This window comes from Dipodomys merriami, unplaced genomic scaffold (genome assembly GCF_024711535.1).
Source record: "Dipodomys merriami isolate MVZ:Mamm:240054 unplaced genomic scaffold, mDipMer1.0.p SCAF_13, whole genome shotgun sequence".
Taxonomy (NCBI): domain Eukaryota; kingdom Metazoa; phylum Chordata; class Mammalia; order Rodentia; family Heteromyidae; genus Dipodomys; species Dipodomys merriami.
Genome location: NW_027202604.1, coordinates 40,729,621 through 40,753,990, shown reverse-complemented (window position 1 = coordinate 40,753,990; position 24,370 = coordinate 40,729,621). Strand labels below are relative to the sequence as shown.

The 24,370-nt window shown below is 53.0% G+C and overlaps 1 protein-coding gene across 4 annotated transcripts in view; it reads left to right on the top strand.

The window, feature by feature from the left end:
• Positions 1 to 21,559, top strand: part of LOC138824853 (solute carrier family 41 member 3-like) — a 33,906-nt gene extending 12,347 nt beyond the window's left edge. For 3 of the 4 annotated variants that reach the window (XM_070019242.1, XM_070019243.1, XM_070019244.1), the window contains 9 exons: positions 4,515 to 4,622; positions 8,628 to 8,699; positions 10,194 to 10,338; positions 11,839 to 11,985; positions 12,867 to 13,011; positions 15,014 to 15,093; positions 16,299 to 16,433; positions 18,872 to 19,020; positions 20,795 to 21,559. In XM_070019242.1, coding sequence (XP_069875343.1) covers positions 4,515 to 4,622; positions 8,628 to 8,699; positions 10,194 to 10,338; positions 11,839 to 11,985; positions 12,867 to 13,011; positions 15,014 to 15,093; positions 16,299 to 16,433; positions 18,872 to 19,020; positions 20,795 to 21,004 — 1,191 coding nt within the window. In that variant the 3' untranslated portion in view covers positions 21,005 to 21,559. The remainder of the gene's footprint in view (positions 1 to 4,514; positions 4,623 to 8,627; positions 8,700 to 10,193; positions 10,339 to 11,838; positions 11,986 to 12,866; positions 13,012 to 15,013; positions 15,094 to 16,298; positions 16,434 to 18,871; positions 19,021 to 20,794) is intronic. The other variant, XM_070019245.1, reaches the window with a different exon arrangement.
• Positions 21,560 to 24,370: the final 2,811 nt, after the last annotated feature.

Here is a 24,370-nt window from a genome sequence, read left to right as displayed (position 1 = left end):
TATTATTGGGGCACTTCATGACCCTATATGCACACGGCCTCCCCTACACGGACTTGGCCTCTCCTTTGTGCACGCAACCTCTCCTTGGTTGGCCTCTCCTGGGTATCTATCCCGCAGCTGGGAAGGTGGCTGCTGAAGGATTGGCCCCCACCCTATTATCCTGGACACATTCAGATGACAGGCAAAACCCCAGGTGTGTGTGGAGGTGCTTGGCATGCAGGCAGGGCGATCCACCTAAACATCCCCTTGTGGGCCCAGCTGAAAAGCTCCCACCTCCCTAGACCCAGTGGCTAGACACCACATAAGCCTGACCCTAAGTCCACCCCCTGTACAACCTCTGATCCCATGGGAATGTTGCTGCCTCTTGCTGCTATATCTCAATAAACAGTTCTCACCGCCCTAATATACCTGACCTTGAAATGCCAGCTCAGGATGCCTCCCAGGTAGCTCAGCTTGCACCCCTAGGCAATGCCAGGGTCCTTCCATAGTCTTGGTGCTGGGCCAGCTTGTTGAAGAGAGCACACCCTTCTCTCCCTGAACCTCAGCCCTGTGTCTCCCCAAAAGCTTGCCAGCCCCTTCCTGAGACTACCTGTCCATCTGGGGAGAAGCTGCCCAGTCTTCCCTTGGTGAACGTTTCCATTCCTAACCTACGACCCCTCCTTCTTCTCAGTGCCTCAGCCCCTGGAGCCCAGAAGGCACCTGTCAGTCAGCAGGGGGCTGGGCAGGGCTTGGGCAGCCTCTGCCCCTCCCCTGGAGAGGAAGGGCTCAGAGTCAGTGTGGGGCATGAGACAAATTGAAGGAGATCTTAAGGGGCTTGGGAGACTGTTGTAAGAGGATTGGGACAGCAGAAGTAGATGTCCTTCAAGTATTGACTGAGAAGCCAGTGGCAGAATGTAAAAGTTTTGACATCCTAAATGTTGGGTTGGGGACAAGAAGGGGGAAATCCTGGAAAGCAGGAGAGGGGTAGGGCCTGGCCAGAGGGCCTGGTGCTGGAGAGGAATCTGGAGATCTCAAGGTGTCATGTGGTATCTGGTGTGTGGTTGGTTGTGTGGTGAGGCAGGATGCTGGAGGCTGTGAATCCCCACAGGAGCCTAGGGCAGCCATCAGTGGATTTGGTCCTGGCTGTGAACAAGGACATTGTCATCTGAAAGGAGCCTGGGAAGAGGGTGGCAGTGGAGAGGGGCTGGGTGTAGGGAGAGACAACCATGGGGAGGAGGTGGCTCCGAGCCCCGGCAATGCCTTAGAGGAACAGGGCTGCCCCGGGCTGGGCCATAGCTTGGTCTATAGGAAGCAGCGTAGAGGCACAGCATTTGTCCCAAGGCTGTTGTGTGGGCAAATGCTGTCTTCTCCCCTTTTTCCCATATCACCTCCTGCTCCATGTCCTAACTGCCTCCTCTTACATTAAACCTATACACACTATCAACTCAACCCCCTCTTTAAAGACCCCATCTGAGCTGGCCCCAAGACTTATGCCTGTCATTCCCAGCTACTTGGGAGGCCAAGAATGAGAGAATCCTGGTTCCAGCCTGGCCCTGGCAGAAAAGTCTTTGAGTCTATAAATGCAGTTACATCTTGAGGTACTGGGAGTTAGAGCTTCAATGTAAGCATGGGGGCACCATTCAGCTGTGTCTAGAATAGCCCCCCTCCTGGTAGTGTGATGCCTGCGTGTCTTTTTATGATCTCATGGCCAGAATCATGTCGCAGCCACCACCAGCCAGGAGAGGGGACCACTCAGATCAAGGGAGACCAGAGCAGCCTTGACAGGCATGGCCCTGTGGGGCGGACATACTGCGGGGTGAGGCCACTGTACTGAGGTAGGTAACTGAGGCAATGGAAAGGCTGTGGATGAGGGAATGGGAGGTGAAGAAGGAGCCCACAGTGGAGGCCCAGACAGCATGGCGAGAGACCGCACAGAACCCAGAGGGCCAGGACCTGAGGCATTTTCCCTTCATTTAGAGGGAAAAGGAGATTAGAAGGGCATTTGGGCTTACTGCCCGGGGGTGGGGGGGTGGGGGGTGGACTATGGGCCCCAAACAGACCAGAATTGAGCTGGAGGGCGAGGACAGAGCCTGAAGCAAGTTCCTGTCCCTGGAAGAGGGGGAGGCATAAAGTGCAGAAAAGGAGTTTGTTCCCACATTGGCTGGTGCCTAATTGGCCTTGAGCATGAGGCCAGTCAGGGCCCAGGAGGGGGACACTGCAGGGAAGAGGAGGTACAGGCCGAGCCAGCTGATTGCAGGCCAGCAGAGTGCACGTACAATGGTGTCACAGCCTGTTCCGAGCAGGCTGTGCACTGGGCTGATAGGGCAGCTCAGACGGGACCAGGCAGATGCTGAGGAAAGACAGGGAGGTGGGAGCTGGGCTGATAAGGGTGAGCCCCTGACTCTGACATCGCTTTCTTTTGAAGTTCCTAGAGGGAGAAGCTAGGACCAGACTTGTTAGAACTGGGTCTGTGCTCTGAATTTCACCGACCTGTGGGTGAGGGAGGGGTAAACTAGGCAAACTCTTCTTGCCAAACTCTTTTTGGAGTTTTTAAAATCATTTTTAATTTTAATTTTTATTGTTATTATGGAAGTGGTATACAGAGGGGTTACAGTTACATAAATCAGGTAATAAGTACATTTCTTTTTTTGCCAGTCGTGGGGCTTTAACTCTGGGCCTGTGGGCTGTCTCTGAGCTCTTCAGCTCAAGGCCGGTACTCTGCCACTTGAGTCACAGCACCACTTCTGGTTTTCTGATGGTTTATTGGAGATAAGAGTCTCACACACTTACCTGCCTGCGCTGGCTTTGAACCATGATCCTCAGATCTCAGTCTCCTGAGTAGCTAGGATTACAGGCATGAGTCACTGCTGCCCAGCATGAATACATTTCTTTTTGGACAATGTCACCCCTTCCCTCACTCTCTCCCAGTTTTTCCCTCCTGTCCCCACTTGTACAGTTCACTTTTAACATTGGGTCTAGTGAGTGGCACTGCTGCATTTGTTCACTCTTTGTCTCTTCATTTCTTTCTGTGCACCCCTTACCCTCCCTTTTTTATTTCTAAGGGCTAATGTCTTTATTGGAAAATATTCAAACAAGTCAGTGGATTAAGCCAAAAGTTAAAACATAATTTCCAGTGCTGGGAAGGTGGTTCAGTGGTAGAGCGCTTGCCTTGCATGCTTGAGGCTCTGGGTTCGATTCCTCAGCACCACATAAGCAAAAAGAAAAAATCCGGAAGTGGCGCTGTGGCTCAAGTGGTAGAGCGCTAGCCTTGAGCTGAAGAGCTGAGGGACAGCGCCCAGGCCCAGAGTTCAGGCCCCACGACCGGACCCAAAAAAAACAAACAAAAAACCCCCATAATTTCCAAGATAGAATACAATTGATAAGTACGGAGAAAATGTTTAAAGTCAAGAGTAATGCTGGTTAAGACCATACTTTTACACAATCAGCCAAACAAAGGAATATTACCTTCCTGCAGGCCTTTGGCTTAACCCTTTCTTTTTTTTATTTTTATTTTTTATTGTGAAAATACTGTACAGAGGAGTTACAATTACATGGGCAAGATAACAAGTACATTTCTTATCAAGCATTGTTGCCTCCTCTTTGTTTCCCCTTCCCATCCCTTCCCATACTCCCCCCCCCCGTTTCTCCCCCCACCCGATCCTCCCCCCCCCCCACCAAAGTTGTAAAGTTCGTTTTTCGACATAACAACTTGTACATCTCATTGTTGCAATGGGTCCACCTGTATCCCAAGTTAAACAATTTGTTTTTGCCCTTCCCCTCCACAAATTATACCAACATCAAATACAGTGAAAGTAGGGGTTATACCATGGGGGAGGGACATACAAAGCAACATAGAAATCATCTTATAAATATGTTAGAAACAATTGCATGAAAAACAAAAAACATTGAACCCTTTCTTTATCTCTCTCCTCCATGCCTCAAGTCAGCCCTGGCTGTTAGTCCTCTGCACCCCCTAGGGGCCTCATGGATTTGCGCACTTCTGAACAGCTCCATCCTGTGGATGGAGGCGAAACTAATGCCCAGGCCTCCTGTCCTCTCCCTGGCAAAACAGGGATCTGCCTATAGGCCCCAAATTCAGATCTGATGGGGTACTCAAAACTGATTGTGAATAACAGTTTAATTGCATGTTAAACAAATTGTTTTTACCCCCACAAACAAGATTTTCTCTACCACTTTTTTAAAAACATACATCCCATCCAGTATGTATGATTTGTCTGTTTCTTTTTGTTTGTTGTTATATTTGATAGAATTTCTTCTCTGTTGTGGAAACTCCAGGGACAGGTGAGACAATAAAGGCACTGCCACTGCAGCCCCTGCTGACCCGGGCCTCACAATTTATGACGAAAACCTCAACTTTGATGATTCCCTTCCCACCTCCACATTGTACAGACAGACTCCATTTGCAGACTTGGCTAGCTAGACCACCAGCCTCAGCCAGGCCCAGCCCCTGATTTTCCCTGCTCCTATGGGCCAGAGACAGAAGGGGGCTCTGCCAATTGTGCCTTCTCTTCCAGCACTGGCCAGTGTTCACAGAAGTTAAAGACCTTTTGACGTTGGTGCCGCCACTGGTGGGCCTGAAGGGGAACCTGGAAATGACCCTGGCCTCACGACTCTCCACTGCGGTAAGTAAACGGATGCCCCAGGCCACCCACGGTCTGGGGACACAGTTCCCTGTGGCCTCTCTTCAGTGATGCACACTCTCCAGTGGGTATGCAGCTTTGTTTTGTTATGATGCTTTCCTGGTCACCTGAATCCTACTTACCACAGCCAAACGAGACTTCAGGTGAGGAGCCAGCTCAGTGCCCCTGGCCCCCCATGCCCCTTTAGTCCAGACAGTTGGTTCTACATGTCCGCATGCTGCTACTCCCCCCACAACCTCCTAAACCCTGCTGTTCCTTCACACTTGCACAACCAAGGCCCAGCAGCCAGTGTGGGCCCAGGTAAGATCCTGTAGTGGGGACAGGAAGGGTCTTAATCACCCAGAGTAGCAGGGTTTCCCAGCATGCTCTGTTCTCCCGACTGGCTTTTCCTGGTGCCCAAGAACCAGAGATTCCTGGCTGTGCCCTCTTCCCACCTCTTCCACAGGGCTGAGTCCCCTCCTGTTAACATATAGTGGTTCTTTCTTTCTGATGCCCACTTCATACCCTTCTTGGACAGAAGACTGGCAGCTGTATTCAGGGATCTGAGAGAACAGCTAATACACAGAGGGCTGGGAAGGGGACCTGCTGGAGAGAGAGAGGGATGGGCTGTGGGCAGCTGAATGGCAGGCCTCAAAGACAGCCAGAATGTGACTCCTGAGACATTCTGTATCCCCTTATTGGTTATGTGATCCACAAATGCTTTCTCCCATCCCAAGTTAACTTTCACTCTGTTGATTGTATCTTTTGATGCATAGAACAGTTGCATTTTCAGATCATTCAGTTTATTTTTACTTTTTTTTGCATTACATTTGTAGGTTGCTTTGAGAAGTTCTAACATCTATCTGTATCTTCTGTAACTTCTATCCAGCATTGCAAATTTTCTGTGTGTACATCTCTTGTTTCCTACAGTTACCTCCTAAATGTGACTTATCTTTTTTATGCCATTAATATGGAATTTCCTTAATTCCCTTTGAATTGCCCATTGTTAATGGACAGTCATCATGCCAATCAACAGAAACACAATTGATTTTGTATTTTGCAACTTGGCTGAATTCATTAATTCAGATGGGATGTGTGTGTGATATGTAAAGTTTTCATCTTGTAAGATGTAGGTAATTCTATTTTCTCCTGTTCAATGTGAATAGTCTTCCTTCTTTTCAAGCCAGGGCTTCTGGTGCCTTGTTGAATAGGAGTGTTGAGAACAGATGTATGTGTCCCACGCTGACCTTCCAGTCTGTCTTACTGTGTCTTCCTAGGTGGAGATAGCTGCCATCTGTTCCTAGTTGTGGGTGTCATCTTGAAAGGGATGGAGTTTTGTCACATGCTTTTCATGCATTACTGGAGATGGTCACTTGGTTTGGATTATTCTAAGAAGACATGTTGTTTCTTGTGTGTTACTCTTGTACCCCAAGAATAAGTTCTGAGAGGTCGAGGGGTGTAGTGTTTTCCATATACTGTTATGTCAGTCTGTTAGTATTTTGTAGAAGACTTTTTTCCTCATAATATTCATTAGTGATACTGGGTCTATGATTTTGTTTTCCTATAGTATCTTCTTGGAATGACTTGGAGCTGTTCCTTGCTCTTCAGTTTTTCAGAGGAGTTAGAGAAGATTGGTGTTAATTCCTTTGTAAAATCTAGTACAGTTCACCAGTTATGCGATCTTAATCCTAAATTTTCTCTATTGGGAAGCTTTTGATTATTGATTCAGTTTCTTGCCAGTTACTGATAGGTCTGCATTTCCTATTTCTTTGTGATTCAGTCCTGGATATGGGTTTCAAGGTATTTTTTTCTTTTTCTTTTCCTTTTTTTTTTTTGCCAGTCCTGGAGCTTGAGCTCAGGACCTGGGCACTGTCCTTGAGCCTCTCTGTGCTCAAGGCTAGCACTCTACCACTTGAGCCACAGTACCATTTCTCTTTATGTGGTACTGAGGACTCAAACTCAGGGCTTGATGCATGCTAGGCAAGCACTCAATGGCTAAGCCACATTCCCAGATCCTCAAGGTGTATATTCTGAGTTAGGTTATTTAGTGCTTTCACATATAGTTTTGACATATATCTTCTATCTGTAGATTTGGTAGCAATGTCCACATTTTGAATTTCTAATTACGGTTTTTGTGAATCTGTGTGTGTGTGTGTGTGTGTGTGTGTGTGTGTGTGTGTGTGTGTGTGTGTGTGTGTGTTAGTTTAGCTAAAGGTTTTGAATTGCTTTGATCTTTTTGAAGAACCAACTCTTGGCTTCATTGATTTTTCTCTAGTATCTCCTCTATACATCTTTATTACTTCCTTCTCTTAGCCTTGTGTTAATTTGGTGTTAATTTGTTCTTTTCTCTGGTTTCTGAAGGTATAACTTTTACTTGGTTGATTTCAGGTTCTACTTCTTTCCTATACTTTTTTTTTCTTTTTGCTGGTCCTGGGCCTTGAACTGTGGGCCCAGGCACTGTCCCTAAGCTCCTTTTGTTCAAGGCTAGCATTACCACTTGAGTTATAGCACCACTTCTGACTTATTCTGTGATAAGAGTCTTATAGGCTGTCCTGCCTGGGCTGACTTCAAACCATGATCCTCAGATCTCAGCCTCCTGAGTAGTTAGGGTTATAGGGATGAGCCACTGATGTATGGCTTTTCTGAGATATATATATAATTGCATCCAGGTGCTGGTGGCTCACACCTGTAATCTTAGCTACTCAGGAGGCTGAGGTCTGAGGATTGTAGTTCAAAGCCAGCCCAGGCAGGAAAGTTCATGAGACTCTTTTTTTTTTTTTTTTTTTAATTCTTTTTTTTTTTTTTTTCCTTTGGTCCAGTCGTGGGGCCTGAACTCTGGGCCTGGGCACTGTCCCTCAGCTCTTCAGGTCAAGGCTAGCGCTCTCTTCCGGTTTTTTTCTTTTTGCTTATGTGGTGCTGGGAATCGAACCCAGGGCCTCAGACATGCAAGGCAAGCGCTCTACCACTGAGCCACCTTCCCAGCCCCCATGAGACTCTTATCTCCAGTTAACCACAAGAAAACCAGAAGTGGCGCTGTGGCTCAAGTGGTAGAGTGCTCGCCTTGAGCTGAAGAGCTGAGTAGCAGTGCCCAGGCCGTGTTCAAGACCCACAACTGACTATATATATCTGTAGATATAGGTCCCCCTTAATCCTGAATCCTGCTTTTCCTGAGTCTTGTAAGTTTTTGATAGATTGTGTTTCATTTGCCTGAGATATTTTCTAATTTCCCTGGGATTTCTTCATTGGTTCTTCAAGGATACAATTGTCTAATTTCTATATGTTTGAAGACTTTCTCTTTTGACCTTTTGCTATTGTTTTCTAATTTCATTCTCTTGGGAATGATGTATTTTACCATAAGTATATTAACACCTCTTTGTGGCCTAGCCTCGCTCTTCTGTAGAGGACACATATGTTCTTCTTTTCTTCTGTTTATGTCCACCAGGTCCCCACATTCCCCAAGCCTTTTCTGTCTTCTTGTGTCCGTTACTGACTGTGGGCACTCAAGTCCCCAGCTGTAATTGTAAACTTGTTTGTTCTGCCCTCAGTTCGCTCAGTGTCTGCCCCATGTGGTTACATCAACTGATGTACATTCAGTAGGTGTGTATATAATTGTTTCATCTTGTTGATTTGACCCTGGTATTTTTAGAGAATGTCTTTTGTCTCATAATAGCTTTTCAGTCTTTATTTGGTGCTCATAAGCCACCATTGCCCTCTCTCTACAACTGTGTGTGGATGTCTCCTGTATCTGTCCACTCTCTCTGTGTGTCATTAAACAGGATGTGAGCATCTCACAGACAGCCTGGAGGGATGTCCCATGATGCCTACCTAGATCTCCAGGGCCTGTGTCCTCTCCTCCATCCCCACCCACAGAGGAAGCTTTGTGTTGGCCACTGACAAGCAGGGTGATTTGTCCTTATGTTGGTGGAATGGTATTTCTTATCTCTCTTATGTGACTGCCCATTGCTTTGGGTCCAGCCAGACATACTATGTCCCTTTTCTGTACCCTAGGCCAATACCGGGCAAATTGATGACCCCCAGGAAAAACGCAGAGTTATCAGCAGCAACCTCGCCCTAGTGCAGGTCAGTCTCTGTTTTCCTGTTTTGTCAGACTGACACTTCTCCTTCTTGGACCTGGAGCAGGCAAAGTCTGGGTGGGAGAAGGCAACACAAACCTTGTCCTGCATTCCAAACTGAGCTTTGAGGACAGGGGGTCCACTGGCCATCTGTCTACCAGACTACATTCCTACAGCAGCTCAGAGGCTTGCCCTCCTCCGGACACCACCACAGCCTCCTGCAGGAGATGCCTGTCCTGGGATCCACATTCCCATCCTCCAGCCCCTTATGGCTTCATCCCAAGTCAGGTCCTTGAAGGACTCTCCTTATGAGTAGCCTTGCTGTTAGCACCTTCAAGGTAAAGACACAGCTCACCTAGTCCTCTAGCTGATAAACTTGGACTTTGCCTTTTGTAAGGGGCCTTAATTTTTCTGAGGGTCTAGGGTCCTTCCTTCCTGGACCTAGGACCTGTCTCTGCTGCTGCCTGTCCCTTCTCAGTCTGGGGCATCTGTATAGAATGCTGCCTGCCTGCAGTATCCTCTAAAGGGCCATGCAGTAGAAAATGGGTCCCTCTTGGGACTACTGGAAATGGTAAGGCCCTTAGAAACTAACCTGGCATGTGGCACACACCTGTAATCCTAACACTGGGGAGGCTGGATTGCAAGATTGAGGTTGCATAATATGACCCTGTCTCAAAAATCAAATGAAAAAAATACAAGCGGAGCTTAATTGGGGCCTTAGGTCGCTGGTCCTGTCCTTGATGGGTGCTGTGGGGCTCAGTCACTGCTTCCTCTGGCTACAGGGGTGTGGGCTCGCTCTGACATGCACAAGCCCAAAAGCAATGAGGCCAACCTACCATGGACCAACACCTCCAAAATCCTGAGTGCTTGTCTAAGTAGCTTAGCTCAAGCACGTGGTTCTAGTTTAGAACTTTGCCTCACACACTGCCATCCCCTGGTCACATTGGCTGGGACACATCCTCCCCATTTTCCAACCAAGAAATTGAAATCTCCCCAGCTGCTCCCCTCCCTCACCCTCACCCCAGGCACTCAGGGCTCCTCCTCCTCCAGCTGCTCCCAGCACATCTGTCTCTGTCCTCTGTCCCTTTGCTGCCTGCCCAGGGATCACTCTGGGGCCCCCAGGGGCTGAGCCCCAGCCCCGCCAGGAGCAGCCACTTCTGCATGCTCCTCTCTGCTGTCTGTGTGCACGGAAGCGGGCCTGTGGCTAGTGTGGCTCTGCCTCTGCACCAGGCCTGAAGCCGTGGCTGACAGTGTGGGCAGTGATGCTGTGGGCATAGATTTTACTTAAGTGTGCTCCAGGTCTTGCCCAGGTGTGTATTTCCATGTAACTGAGTAACTGAGTCTTAGCTACTGTTGATGAAGCTGTGAGCAGACTGTAGGGTGAAGGACAGAGGCAGTGGTGAGGGACGAGTACATCTCTCTAGGTAAGCGAGGAGGTGGGAGAAAGGCAGTGGCAGGTGGGGGTCTAAAGGGCCTCATGTGTCTGATTGGTGCCCTGCAGGTGCAAGCCACCGTCGTGGGGCTCCTGGCTGCCATGGCTGCCCTGCTGCTGGGCACCGTGTCTCGGGAGGAGCTGGACTTGGCCAAGGTGGCCTTGCTGTGCGCCAGCAGTGCCATCACCGCCTTCCTCGCTGCCTTTGCCTTAGGTGAGCCCATGTGTTCCAGTACCTGGAGGCATCCTCAGTATGTGGGTAGACTGCTGGGACCCCAGCACTGCCCTGTGCTGTGGCCGTGGCACACCCCTCCCCGCTGTCTGTGTAAGGGCCTCAGCCTTTGCACACCTTCTCACACACTTCAAAAGAAGATGCAGGTCTGGCCACAGATGGGGCACAAATTGGCTCCTGACAGTGGCTTTGGACCGTTTTGAGGGAGTGATTATAATTGTCCTGATGTGTTTCTTTATGTATTTTTGTTCCTTTCTGGAAGAACTTGAGCTCAGGGCTTAAACATCACCCTTGAGCTTTTTCACTCAAGGCTGGTGTTCTATCACTTGAGCCACAGCTCTCTGCTTCTGATTTTTTGATGGTTAGTTGGAGATGAGAGTCTCACAGACTTTCCTGCCCAGGCTGGCTTCAAACTGTAATCTTCAGATCTCAGGCTCCTGAGTAGGTAGGATTACAGGCCTGAGCCACCACCACTGGGTGACTTGTTTATGTATGTATGCATTCATGCATGCATGCCAGTCCTGGGGCTTGAAGTCTGGGCCAGGGCGCTGTCCCAGAGCTTCTTTTGCTCAAGGCTGACATTCTACCACTTGAGCTATAGTGCCACTTTCAGCTTCTTTTGAGTAGTTGATTGGAGTTAAGAGTCTGTCCCATAGACTTTCCTGCCCAGGCTGACTTCAAACTATGATCTTCAGATCTCAGCCTCCTGAGTTGCTGGAATTATAGGCACCAGCCACCACTACCCGGTGACTCGTTTATTTTTTATGCGTGGTGTTGGGGAGTGAAGCCAGGCCCTTGCTATAATTATTTCTAGAGTCACAGTATTCCTAGTGATGTGTTAAGCCTCCAATAACCATGATGCAGAGTATTTTCTTAAAGAACCAAGTGAGTTTCTGCATCCAGTCCGAGCAGTGGATGGGATGGATGGAGCCAGAAGTCTGTACCATCAGGGGTTCTTGGACAGGCAGGAGCCTTAGGGTCCTGGCATCCATAGGGGTTCCTGTCAGATCTCTGAGCCACACTCTGTCACCTGCCTGTCACTGCCCATCCTGGGAAGACACGCATTGATAATCAGTGTCCGCTGAAAGCACGCAGGCCCCTGAGATAAGGGACCTCAGAGGGCCAAGCTGAGCTCCCAGCACCAGGGTGGCATCTAGACTCCAGCCACCTCTGTCTCTTCCTCCCATCCGTGGGGCCCACCCCCTCATCTGTGACTGTGAGCTCCACATCCTCATGGTTCCAGCCCTGGTCTGGGATATTTTTGGGCCATTCTGATGTCATGTGCACAGATCACAAAGCCAAATCTGACTCCAGATGCCTCAGGCCTCCAGGGTGGCTGAGAAACTGTGGGTGGGACAGTCCACTATGCCTCTGGGGAGGTAGACAAAGCCAGTTGATAAGCAGCTCTTCCATGCCAAGGCCCCTGGGGGCTCCAGCCCTCCTGGGGCCACCGCCCCTGAGCCTCCTCCCTTTTCTTTGCAGGACTGCTCATGGTCTGCATAGTGATCGGTGCTCGAAAACTGGGTGTCAACCCAGACAACATTGCCACACCCATTGCGGCCAGCCTGGGAGACCTCATCACACTGTCCATTCTGGCCTTGGTTAGCAGCTTCCTGTACCAACACAGAGGTAGGAGGGGCACCCATCATGGGCATTTCAATTGGGTGGCACCGTGTACCAGTCCAGTCCTGCAGTGCCAAAGCTTGGGGTCACTGTGCAGAAACCAGGTTAGAAAGAAAAGCACAACTCCAGCTGTGGACATGGGTGCCAGTCTCTGCTTGTGGGACGGAGGTGGGCAGGGAGGCTGTTGAGGACCTGAGGCTGCTCCGGCCATTTGGTTGTGTCTTGAAGGGATGAGGCCAGCAGGAACAGAGGCCACTGGTCTAGACAAAGGGAATAGCCTCAAAGCTCTGATTCTCCCACCGTGCCCCAGGGGAATCCAGACCCAGCCAGGTACCTGGGCTATTCCTGACCCAGCTGTAGACCAACTCCCTGGTAATTCATCATCTGAGAGAGACTCAAGGTTTGTATAAGTGACAGGGACGATTCATAGGAATCAGAACCAATAACCTAACTTTGAACTTCCACCAAACTGAATCAAAATGAGCAGATTTGCATAGGACTTAACTATTTGTATTTGATTGTAAAAGGAATAAGAATTCTCAGACCCTCTCTCTGCCCTCCACTGGCCCCCGCTTATTCCAGCATATGACCTAGGATTCAGTCTGTCCACCACTGTCTGGTCTGTCTCTCCCATGAGTCTATGAACGTTTCTGGTACACTCAGGAGTCAGGGGTCTTGACCTGATAAGTCCTCACAGCTGAGGGGAGAGTTGGCTGCCCACTCGATCCCTGAGCATAGGGTTTATGTACACATCACCGTGCTGGAACAAATACGAGATGGGGGTCTCTGGCCCTGTGAGCAATAGCCTCTCACCTATAGTGTGCAGGCACTGAGGCCAGGCTGCATGCCATCCATGCCCCATGAGCTGTATGTGCTTTCTGTTCTAGACACCTGGTACCTGACACCACTGGCCTGCGCAGGTCTCATGGCTCTGACCCCGCTCTGGGTGGTCATTGCCAAGCAGAACCCGCCAATCATGAAGATCCTAAAATTTGGGTGGTTCCCCATTGTGCTGGCCATGGTCATCAGCAGGTGAGTGCTCCAAGTGCTGCCTGGCCTGCTGGAGGCCGTGGGGCCACGAGTCAGGTGACACTAGTGCCCCAGGAGGCTGCAGTGGTGTGCGGTCCTGGTGATGTGTGGCAATAGCTCCTGGACTCCTTTATCTCTGCTTTCATTGTCTCTTTCACCAAAAATCTAAGGCCTCATTTGCTGTCTGATCTGCACCCTGCTTACAGAGCACCAGGGGGCCAGGCAGAGCCAAGTGGACAGGGCAGGGGAGGGTGGATCTGATGGGCACCCTGGAGCCCAGAAATTCTCCCCAACATGGTGCTGTGGCTTTTACAAAAGCCAGTGCTGGACCAGGACTCAAGCAGGCTGTTGTTGCTCCCTGCAGCCTCGAGACCTCCATGTAGGCCACAGTCCCTCTCCCTGGCCTTGAGGTTCTGCTGACTCTGTGGCCGCTGTCTGCAGCGTGGCTGCTGCGGCAACCTCAGAGGCCTGTCTCTGGTGGGGTTGTCTCTGCCCATCAGGCTGTCTTCCTCCACCCCTTCCTACTGGACACCGGACGGGGGCTTCTCTAGTCCACTGTAACATGTTCTACCCTAAACCTCAGGCAAAAGAGGTTGAGTGAAGTCCAGAAATTGTTGGTTCTAGAAGGTTTCAGGAACCTTACATCAATGGATCTACTTTCTCCAAATCTCTAAGTTATCTAAGAGGTGGGCAAGCCTTTGCTGAACTCCAGGAGGAGCATGAATGATGCAACATTGTCATCTTGGCCACAGTGAGGGTACTGTGTCCGCCCAGCAGCAACAGAGCCGAGGCTCGGTCCTTGTGTAAAAGGTTGCAGTTAGCACCAAGACTCAGGATGGAGATGGAGACAGAAACCAGGGGTGCAGAGGCCCTGGGGTCTACTGGAACTGCAGCAGACATTGTGGATAGGAGGGGCAATTTGCTGAATCTGGGGGTGGGTGGCAGACAGGTGGTGGCAGGGCTAGGGGCGGCAAGTTGGGGGGGTCTGCTCTGTGGTGCAGGGCTGGGGGGTGGCGGGTGGGTGGTACAGGGCTGCTGGGGATCTGCTCTGTCGTGCAGGGCTGCTGGGGGTCCGCTCTGTGGTGCAGGGCTGGGGGGTGGCGGGTGGGTGGTACAGGGCTGCTGGGGATCTGCTCTGTCGTGCAGGGCTGCTGGGGGTCCGCTCTGTGGTGCAGGGCTGGGGGGTGGTGGGTGAGTGGTACAGGGCTTCTGGGGGTCTGCTCTGTGGTGCAGGGCTGCTGGGGGTCCGCTCTGTGGTGCAGGGCTGGGGGGTGGCAGGTGGGTGGTACAGGGCTGCTGGGGATCCGCTCTGTGGTGCAGGGCTGCTGGGGGTCCGCTCTGTGGTGCAGGGCTGGGGGGTGGCGGGTGGGTGGTACAGGGCTGCTGGGGATCCATCCGCTCTGTGGTGCAGGGCTGCTGGGGGTCCGCTCTGTGGTGCAGGGCTGGGGGGTGGCGGGTGAGTGGTACAGGGCTTCTGGGGGTCTGCTCTGTGGTGCAGGGCTGCTGGGGGTCCGCTCTGTGGTGCAGGACTGCTGGGGGTCCGCTCTGTGGTGCAGGGCTGGGGGGTGGCGGGTGGGTGGTACAGGGCTGCTGGGGATCCGCTCTGTGGTACAGGGCTTCTGGGGGTCTGCTCTGTGGTGCAGGGCTGCTGGGGGTCCGCTCTGTGGTGCAGGGCTGGGGGGTGGCGGGTGAGTGGTACAGGGCTTCTGGGGGTCCGCTCTGTGGTGCAGGGCTGGGGGGTGGCGGGTGGGTGGTACAGGGCTGCTGGGGATCCGCTCTGTGGTACAGGGCTGCTGGGGGTCTGCTCTGTGGTGCAGGGCTGGGGAGTGGCGGGGGGTGGTGCAGGGCTGCTGGGAGTCTGCTCTGTGGTGCAGGGCTGGGGGTGGCGGGGGGGTGGTGCAGGGCTGCTGGGAGTCCACTCTGAAGGCCTGGGGGGTGGCGGTGGGTGGTACAGGGCTGCTGAGGGCCTGCTCTGACAGCTTGGTGCCACCTGTTATCTCCACAGTGTTGGAGGGCTCATCCTGAGCATGACCGCATCGAAGCAGCAGTACAAAGGCATGGCCATATTTACGCCCGTCATGTGTGGTGAGTGTTTCAAGGGCTCCCTATGACCCGTGGATGGGAGATCCCCATGGATGGTTGGGCCTGAACACCAGTCCCAGGTTGGACCCAGGCTCTTGAAGGCCACTGAGCAGCCAAGTTGTGAACAGGTGGCGGCCTGGGCTGTGGGGTAGGTTTTCCTAAGATGAAAGGAGACCTCACAGGAACTGCCAGGGCCTGAGCTTTGCCCACAGCTGAGCACAGAGTCTACTCTGGCTTCCCCTGTGCACTCTGATGTGGCCCTCAGAGATGGGTGCCAGGCCCTGCTGGTTTGTTTTCTGTGAGAGTCATTGGTGACAGTAACACTCAGACATTTACACCTAAAAATCTGAGTTCTCTCTTCTTAAAAACTAAGACTGAAAACTGGGTGCCTGGCTCACACCTGTAATCCTAGCTACTCAGGAGGCTGAGATCTGAGGATCAAGGTTCAAAGCCAGCCAGGGTAGAAAAGTCCATGAGACTTATCTCCAATAAACCATCAGAAAACTGAAGTGGCGCTGTAGCTCAAGTGGTAGAGCTCTCACCTTGAGCTGAGCTGAGGGACAATGCTCGGGACCAGAGTTCAAGCCCCACGACCCACAAAAACAAAACAAAACAACAAACAAAGACTGAGATAGCAGTGGGTTTCCCTAGCAGCCACGGCTGGGGCTGGCCTGGTCACTTCTCCTGGGGCTAGACTGGTCATTGTCCCCCTGTTTATGCCTCCTGTCCAACTGGAATAACAGGTCTGCACCATCAGATCCCTGACCTATTGGTTGAGATAGGGTTTTGTGAACTTTTTGCCCACAATCCTCCCAATCTTTGATCCCCAGGTAACTAGGATTTGCTGGAGCTAGTCATTGTGCCCAGGCTTCAAGCCTTTGTTAAACCATCCACTCTCCATTCCTCTTCCCTCAGACTCACTCCTTCCCTAGGTCTGATCACCACCAGACACCAACACATATTTTCTGAGAACCTGCTTTGCCTGTCCCACTTCCCTCCCTTAAAGGACCAGCTGGCCAGACAGGACCTCATTCTTGGTCTGTGCCACACTACCTGGGAGTCATGCAAGATTGAGGGAGAGAGAAGTAAAGCACATCACATCCTGAATCAATCAAAGAAGACTTCCTGGAGGAAGTGACCTTGAAAGAGGAGATAGAACCCCGGAGCCTGGGATAGAGGAGGGAAACTCTATTGTTTTTTCCTTGCAGGAGTTGGTGGCAACCTGGTGGCCATCCAGACCAGCCGGGTCTCCACCTTTCTACACATTTGGAGCACCCCTGGTGTTCTCCCTCTCCAGATGAAAAAGTTCTGTCCGAACCCCTGCTCTACTTTCTGTACCTCAGGTGGGTCTCATGTCTTCTGGAGGCCACAGGGTCATTTCTGTTAGCAGATGAGAATCTGACCTCAGCATGGGGCACCTTCAGGGTCCCAGCCCCTCCTCTGAACAGCTGACTAACAGCCTTGCCTGCCTTCCTTCCTTCCTTCCTTCCTTCCTTCCTCCCTCCCTCCCTCCCTCCCTCCCTTCCTCCCTTCCTCTTTCCCTCCCTCCCTTCCTTCCTTCCTTCTGTCCATCCATTATCCATCCACTCATCCATCTATCATCTACTCATCCATCCATCATCCATCCACTTATCCATCATTCATCAGTTTATCCATCCACTCATTAGTGCATTTATTTCATTCATGGACACAAATACATACTGAATGTCTGTCAGGCGCTAGGTGGTCAGATTGTGGGTTACAGTGGGAAACATAAGCCCACCTCTTCCCTCACAGGTAGATGTGCAGGAGAGAGAACCACAAAAGAAACAAGCCTATGATTATAAACTGACGTTTTCCAGGGCAGCAGCAAAGGTGCAGTGAGAAAGAATGGGAGGAGCCGGGCACTGGTGGCTCACACCTGTCATCCTGGCTACTCATGAGGCTGAGAACTGAGGATCTTGGTTCAAAGCCAGACCGGGCAGGCAAGTCCATGAGACTCTTATCTCCAATTAAGCATCAGAGAACCAGAAGTAGCCCTGTGGCTCAAGAGGTAGAGCACTAGCCTTGAGCTTAAAGAGCTGAGGGACAGCGCCCAGGCCCAGAGTTCAAGCCCCATGACAAGCGTGAGAGGAGATGTGGCCATAGGGTTGGAAGTGCTTCTCTGATGAGCAGAGGGGCAGTGGGCAAAGGGCCCTGCCTGGGTGACGTTCTCAGAACCACTGCAGTCATCGGAGGGGCTTTAACAAAAATGTCTTTTGTCGTGTTTTCTCCCCTTGTGTCATCTCCTCTTGGTTTAAAAAACTGCTGTTAATCATCACTTAGGGTAGGTGTGCTGGCACATTCCTGAGGGTGTTTTCACTGGTGCACTACTACGGGTCCACTGTTGTTTTTGACCCTTGAAAACTGGGCCACTCCCACCCCCTGCTAGGCCCTGTTTGCGGTGCAAACTCAGAGGTCCTGTCTTGCTATCTCATAACTTTGTAGAAGCTGGATGATAGTGTGGATTTTTTAGGGTGTATTTTGGGTTTGTTAGGCTCCTTGGATCTGTAGATTTATCTTTTCCAGATATGATTTCAAGTTTACTGATTTATTTATTTTGTGCTAGTCCTGGGCTGGCTGTTGTTCCTGAGGTGTTGTTTTTTTTTCTCTCTCTCTCTCAAGGCTAGCATTCTACTACTTGAACCATTGCTCCACTTCCAGCCTTTTGGTGGTTAATTGGAGATAAGTCTCATGGACTGTCCTGCTCAGACTGGCTTTGGACCGTGATTCTCAGATCTCAGCCTCCTGAGTAGCTAGGATTGCAGGTGTGAGCCACTGGTGCCTGACCCCTTTATTTTTGTTTTGTCCTCTCCATCCTGCCATTCAGTCAGCTGATTGAGTTATTGGGAAGTTCTGGATATTGTAATTCTCCCTTGGTTCTGCTTGGAATCTTCTGGTTCTTTTGTTACCTGCTGCTTGGTTTTAAGTTGATTTCCAGTGTTTCTGTGGTAACTGCTCATGCTTCAGGGAGCAAGCTCATCATGGTCCTTAAAGTTGTTTTAGGACAGTCTGACATGCATCCTCTCCATTCGGATCTGCAGTTATTTTTCTAAAGTGGGGCTCCTCTTGCTGTTGGTGTGGGAAGTTGTTTTAGGCTGGATCTGGAACTGTGGTGTTGTGTAACAAGGTTCCAGGTCTTATTAAATCTCTCTCTCTCTGGCCCTGCACCACAAGAGGAGGAGCACCCAGTTCTCTCAGCCAGGTGGGTGGACGTGCAAAGGGACCCTTGTTCCCAAGGGCGTCCCTCATGGAGTGCAGCTCCTCACGACAGCACCCTGGTGGGGGTGGGGCACTGCCAGGCTGCCCCATGGTCTCAGTGGTCCCCAGCGCCACGGCGTAGGGGAGCCCTCTGTGCCCCAGAGGCAGCACTGACCCCAGCGAGGGGAGGTGTCACGGCCACCTTGCACCTGTGCTATCTCTTGATTGGCTCGGCTCCTTTCTTAGATTTCTGGATAAAGCAGACCTGCACTGAGGCTGTCACCCGTCTTTGTATTATGGGTTGCAGACAGTCTGAGATACCCAAGGCAAAACCAAACCTAAGCCACCCAGGGAGCTCACCACAGTGCTGCTTGTTGGGTTTCAAAGCCTCACCCCAATTGCCTTTCTCTCCACCTCAGGTCTGCCCCCTGCAAGGTGCCCTCAGGCCTGCCTGTGCAAGGTGCCCTCAGGCCTGTCCCCTGCAAGGTGACCTCAGGCCTGGCCCCTGCAAGGTGGACCCTGCCAGGCAGGCCACATGTACTCTTGGTTCTGTTTCCTCCAGAAACCAATTCCATGTCCGCCCGAGTCCTGCTCTTCCTGGTGGTCCCTGGTCATCTGATTTTCTTCTACATCATCTACCTGGTAGAAGGCCATTCATTGATAAACAGCAAGACCTTTGTGGTGCTGTACCTGCTGGCGGGCCTGGTCCAGGTGAGGCCCTTTGTGGTGCTGTGCCTGCTGGCGGGCCTGGTCCAGGTGAAGCCCTTTGTGGTGCTGTGCCTGCTGGCGGGCCTGGGCCAGGTGGGGATGGCTGGGCTGGAGAAGTGGCTTCCCAGTGGGCAGGCTCACTCCCTGTCCCAGTGGAGCTTCTGAGCAGGGTGGGGTAGAGTAGAGGTTCCTGGACATGTGGCACACAGTCCCCATCTTCCAAGAGTCAATGCAGTTTATTCAACTTGTTCAAGCCTGAAAGCAAGGTCCAGACATAGAGAACACTGCACCCCTCACACTAGGAGCTGTACACTGCACCCCCACACTGCACCCTCACACTGCACTTCACACTGCCCCTCACACTGCACCCTCACACTGCCCCTCACACTGCACCCCCACACGGCCCCTCACACTGCACTTCACACACTGCACCTCGCACACTGCACCTCATACTGCATCCTCACACTGCCCCTCACACGGCCCCTCACACTGCACTTTGCACACTGCACCTTGCACACTGCACCCTCACACTGCACCCTCACACAGCCCCTCACACTGCACCTCACACTGCACCTCACACTGCACTTCGCACACTGCACCTTGCACACTGCACCTCACACTGCACCTCACACTGCACTTCACACTGCCCCTCACACTGCACCCTCACACTGCACCCCTCACACGGCACCTCACACTGCCCCTCACACTGCACCTCACACTGCACCCCACACTGCCCCTCACACTGCACCCTCACACAGCCCCTCACACTGCACTTCACACTGCCCCTCACACTGCACCTCACACTGCACCCCACACTGCCCCTCACACTGCACCCCTCACACGGCACCTCACACTGCACCCCTCACACTGCTCCTCACACTGCACCCCACACACTGCCCCTCACACTGCACCCCTCACACTGCACCTCACACTGCACCCCTCACTGCACCCCTCACACTGCACCCCATACTGCACCCCTCACACTGCACCCCTCACACTGCACCCCTCACACTGCACCCCTCACACTGCACCCCACACTGCACCCCACACTGCACCCCACACTGCACCCCACACGGCACCTCACACTGCACCCCTCACACTGCCCCTCACACTGCCCCTCACACTGCACCCCACACTGCCCCTCACACTGCACCCCTCACTGCACCCCTCACACTGCACCCCTCACACTGCACCTCACACTGCCCCTCACACTGCACCTCACACTGCGCCCCACACTGCACCCCTCACACTGCACCCCCCACACTGCCCCTCACACTGCACCTCACACTGCACCCCTCACACTGGGAGCTGTGCACTGCACGTGAACTCTACACACATATTCACATTGCACACTGAGAGCTGCATACTGCATGTGATCACCTCATAAATCACCCACCTATCTTTCACACTGCATATTTTATATCCACACTGCATGTAATCACTGTACACCAACACTGTACATGTCACTACTCACTGCATACATCACACTACTCAGTGCGCCACACTTACCAGTAAGCCTGAGATCATCTCTAGGGTGAAGGAGGTTGAGCCAGAGCCTGCCTGGGCACAGTTCAGCAGGCTTGAGCAGTGAGTCAGTTCTGGGTCATGACTGTTCTGTGTTGCTCATGGCTGATAGAGCAGGGGTCTGCCTCACTTAGTTCTGGCCCTAGGCTGGGCTTGACATCTATCTTGGCTCCTGCCCATGAAAACCAGCTGGTGTTTCTTGGCTGTTTGCAGACTCTAACTTGGTTTTGATGTGTGCTTGCTGTTCTGACAGGTGACTATCCTGCTGTACCTGGCAGAGGTGATGGTTCGGCTGGCCTGGCACCAGGCCCTGGACCCTGACAACCACTGTATCCCCTACCTCACAGGACTGGGGGACCTGCTGGGTACTGGCCTTCTGGCTCTCTGCTTCTTTCTGGACTGGCTACTGAGAAGCAAAGTAGAGCTGAGTGGCCTCTCAGAACTGGCCTCTGGGCCACCCTGATGAGGCCTGGTCACCTCCATGTGCGCAGTGGCCATTTCCCTTACACCAACGGGGCCAGCGGCATGGTCTCCCCTGCGGGATGGGCCTGGCCCTGCAGTGGCCTCTGGTCAGCCGTGAAGGAGGCTCGCTCGCTCGCTTGCACGGTGGCACTGCAGCTCTAGCTGAGCTGAGGTAGAACCCTGGGCCAGGAGCCTGGCCCACAAAGGTGTGAGTGGGAGTCAGGCTGGTGTGAGGGCCGCGTGTGCAGCGCGGGCAGGTCTGGCTGGAGGCGCAGCCTGTGCTCTGGGGTGTTTATTCTGGCACGCACCACGCTGGGGTGGGACAAGAGGAGGGAGCACCCTGGCGCTGCCCTGCACCCACGGACCCCACTGCAGCGTCCCTGTGAGCGCGGCTCCTCCCGTGCCCGCAGACCCGGCTCCCAGCATTCCGCTTGGCCTCTGCTTGCTTTTGTTTTCCTTTTTCTTTCTTCTTTGTTGTTGTTTTTTTAAAAAGTAAAACCTCTGTTTAGAGTTCCATTTCCAGAGAAGTATAAAATAAAATATAGGCGATATTGTACATGACTCCTCCGATCCTTTAAAGGTGGTTAATGTGACCTCCAGACTTGGAGTCTCTGAGAAAAGTCTTTGGCAGCGTGTGTGGAGGTGTCCTCCATTATTCCAGCTCTCAGGAGGCCGAGGCTGGAGAATTGTGGGTTTGAGGCCAGCTAAGACTACACAGCAAGTAAAATAAATAAGAAAGAGAAGAATAAGTAGCGTCTGGCTCTCCTTTAGAGCAGTGTCCCCCAGGTGCCCAGCCTAGGTGCACTCGAGCCCCCAGGGTTCTTGTTCGGGCCCATGGGTGGCTCTCAGAGGGGAATCTGTACCTGACACAGAGCATTGACATGTTTATGAAGTACAGCATGCTGTTTGAACGCATGCCATGCTGCTTCTTTGCTTCCTGTTTCTTATTAACACAGCTAACGACGTTGGCTGAGCAACTTCCTCTGAGAGAATGGCACCGTGTGGCAGTGTCCTTGGGGGAGTCCAGGTGTGCTGGAGCCCCTGGGCAGGCCTAGGGTACCATTCCCAGTAGGCACCTGGACAGCAGTTGGTATTGGGGTTGCCACCAGCAAATGCAGCCACTCTGCCCGGGCCTGTCCAAAGCAGCCACAACTCTAGCCTTTGCCCACTGGCGCTTTCTGCCAGCATCTAGCTTGGGCCAAACCTCCTCGACACAGAGCCAGTACAGCTGGGAGTGGCAAATGTCCAGTACAACTGTGCTAGACCCCAGGCTGGCTCCTGGATGCACTGGCTCTGCACTCACCCTGCCTACGAGCTGTGCTGGGGAGTCAGCAGCCGCTGGCACACAGAACCACAGGCCCTGTTGTGCTCAGACCTGCAGCAGACGAGCAACGGGCTCCTCCCCGACAGTGAGAAGCGCTAGGCCACCTGAGCTGTTTCCAGGGGCCTCTCCACAGCCCTGGTGTTTGGATGTGGAGCCACGCCTGTGGTGAGTGAGGGGTGGAGACCTGAGCAGTCTGGCTCACACTCAGTGGCCCATGAAGTGAAGGTGTGGCTGAGGTCCAGGAGAGAATTTTCATCAGGAAATGGCACCGAAGCTGGCCCAAGGCTGAATGGGACGTAACCAGATTCACTTGAGTTCTGGGCTGAGGGAGAGAGAGTGACTCAGATGGTCCTGGTTATCAGTCAGAGAGACCAAAGTGGACGCAGCCCCTCCGGAGAACTACCTTCCCTTCCTCCTTGACAAGCCCAGCCGGCCTGCAGCCGCTGCCCAGGGGCGAGGAGCCTGGAGGCTCTGGGGTCTTCTCCCTGGGAAGTCTCACCCCTTTCATATGCAGTCAGCCACTCTGGCTGTGGCTTCAAGAGGCTGGAAATGTGACTCCCCGGTGGGAGCGTCTGGCCACCCATGACCACCTGCGAGCAGCCCTGACCTCCTTCCACCTTTGGAGGCTCTCACTCTGGGTACGGCCTGGCGGCAGCACAGTAGACCATGGTCTACTGCGTAACTTGGGACTTTTGCCTGGGTAGAGTGGGCTGAGCTGCTCATGGTGGAAGGTAAGTTGGTAACAGGGCCGCCAGCCCCGAGCATACCCAGAGCTGGAGCCGAAGCCTTGGAGGGAGGGTGGCCACAGCTGAGTGTCCTGAACAATGTGGCTGTGGACAGCTGAGGTCCAGGGCTGCAGAGAGCTTGGAGAGCAGCTAGTCCTTCAGGGCACCAGTGCAGGCCCGGGAGCCCAGCAATGTCTGGGCGTTCCCTCTTTCCATGTGAGCCAGAGGGGCTGCAGCGGATGTGGCATGAGCTCAGGTGAGCTGCTCCTGTGGCTGGGGGAGCAGGAAGCAGGCTGCGGGCTTGAACTTGGTGTTCCAGAGCCTCCAGATGGGAGGGGCGTGGGAGCCTGCGGGGCTGAGCAGTCTCCTGAGATGTGTGAGCACCCCCTCGCAGAGGCTGCGTGCCGGGGATCACCCCCTGCCCTACTGTCCTGCCATCCCTTTTCTCCATCTACTCTTCATTCCCTCTGCCCCTCTTCATTCCTCCCTCTCCTTCCTCCCCTCTGGCTTCCTTCTCCCCTTCAGTCCCGCCCACCCGCACCTTCCGGGTCACCCCCATGTGCCCAGCTGTCTTCATCTCCACCACTGTGGTGGAATGTGGTGTTGTCCTGGGGCCTTCGGGCGGAAGGGTGATGGTGCTTCGCATACTGACGAGGGGCCAGCTGTCACAAGGACGCCTTCCTGCCACCTTGTGCTGGAAAGGGTCTCGAGCCACAGCTGGAGCACTGAGGCAACTCATGTGGAAACTTGAAAAATACAAATCTATGATTTCCCTATTGTTCCAGGAAAGACCTATGATGTTGGCAGCTGCCTGCCCGAGGGCGCCGGCCATCACCGGCTCTCCCTCTGGGTGGCCAGGGTGGCTCGTGCACGGGGCACGGGCAGGCGGCAGACGCTCGGCCCTCAGCCCTCTCCCTGCACAGGCTGGGTGACAGCAGGCACCAGCAGCCATGCTTGCCAAGCTCCACACCTTCAACCAGCAGCGGCCCTGCGGGACACTTCTCCGCTTGCCAAGGGAGGGCCTACTGTCCCAGCCTCCCCATCCCACGGGGCTTCTCGGAGCCTGTTCCTGGCCCCTGCCCACCCCCTGCGATGCAGCCCAGCTTAGTGCAGGGCAGCACTGGGGGCGGAGCTCCGAGTGGCTGCAGGGCTGGCGGGATCCTGGCCTGGGACGCACGGGTCCCGGCCTGACCCTGGCATGAGTGCATTGGGAGCGACGCTGCCATTTCAGAAAGAGCAACCCTGAAGCCGACAGCTGTGTTTCCTGGAACCACCGCTGTTTACAGGTTGACCCGACCCTTGTACAGAGAGGGTGAAG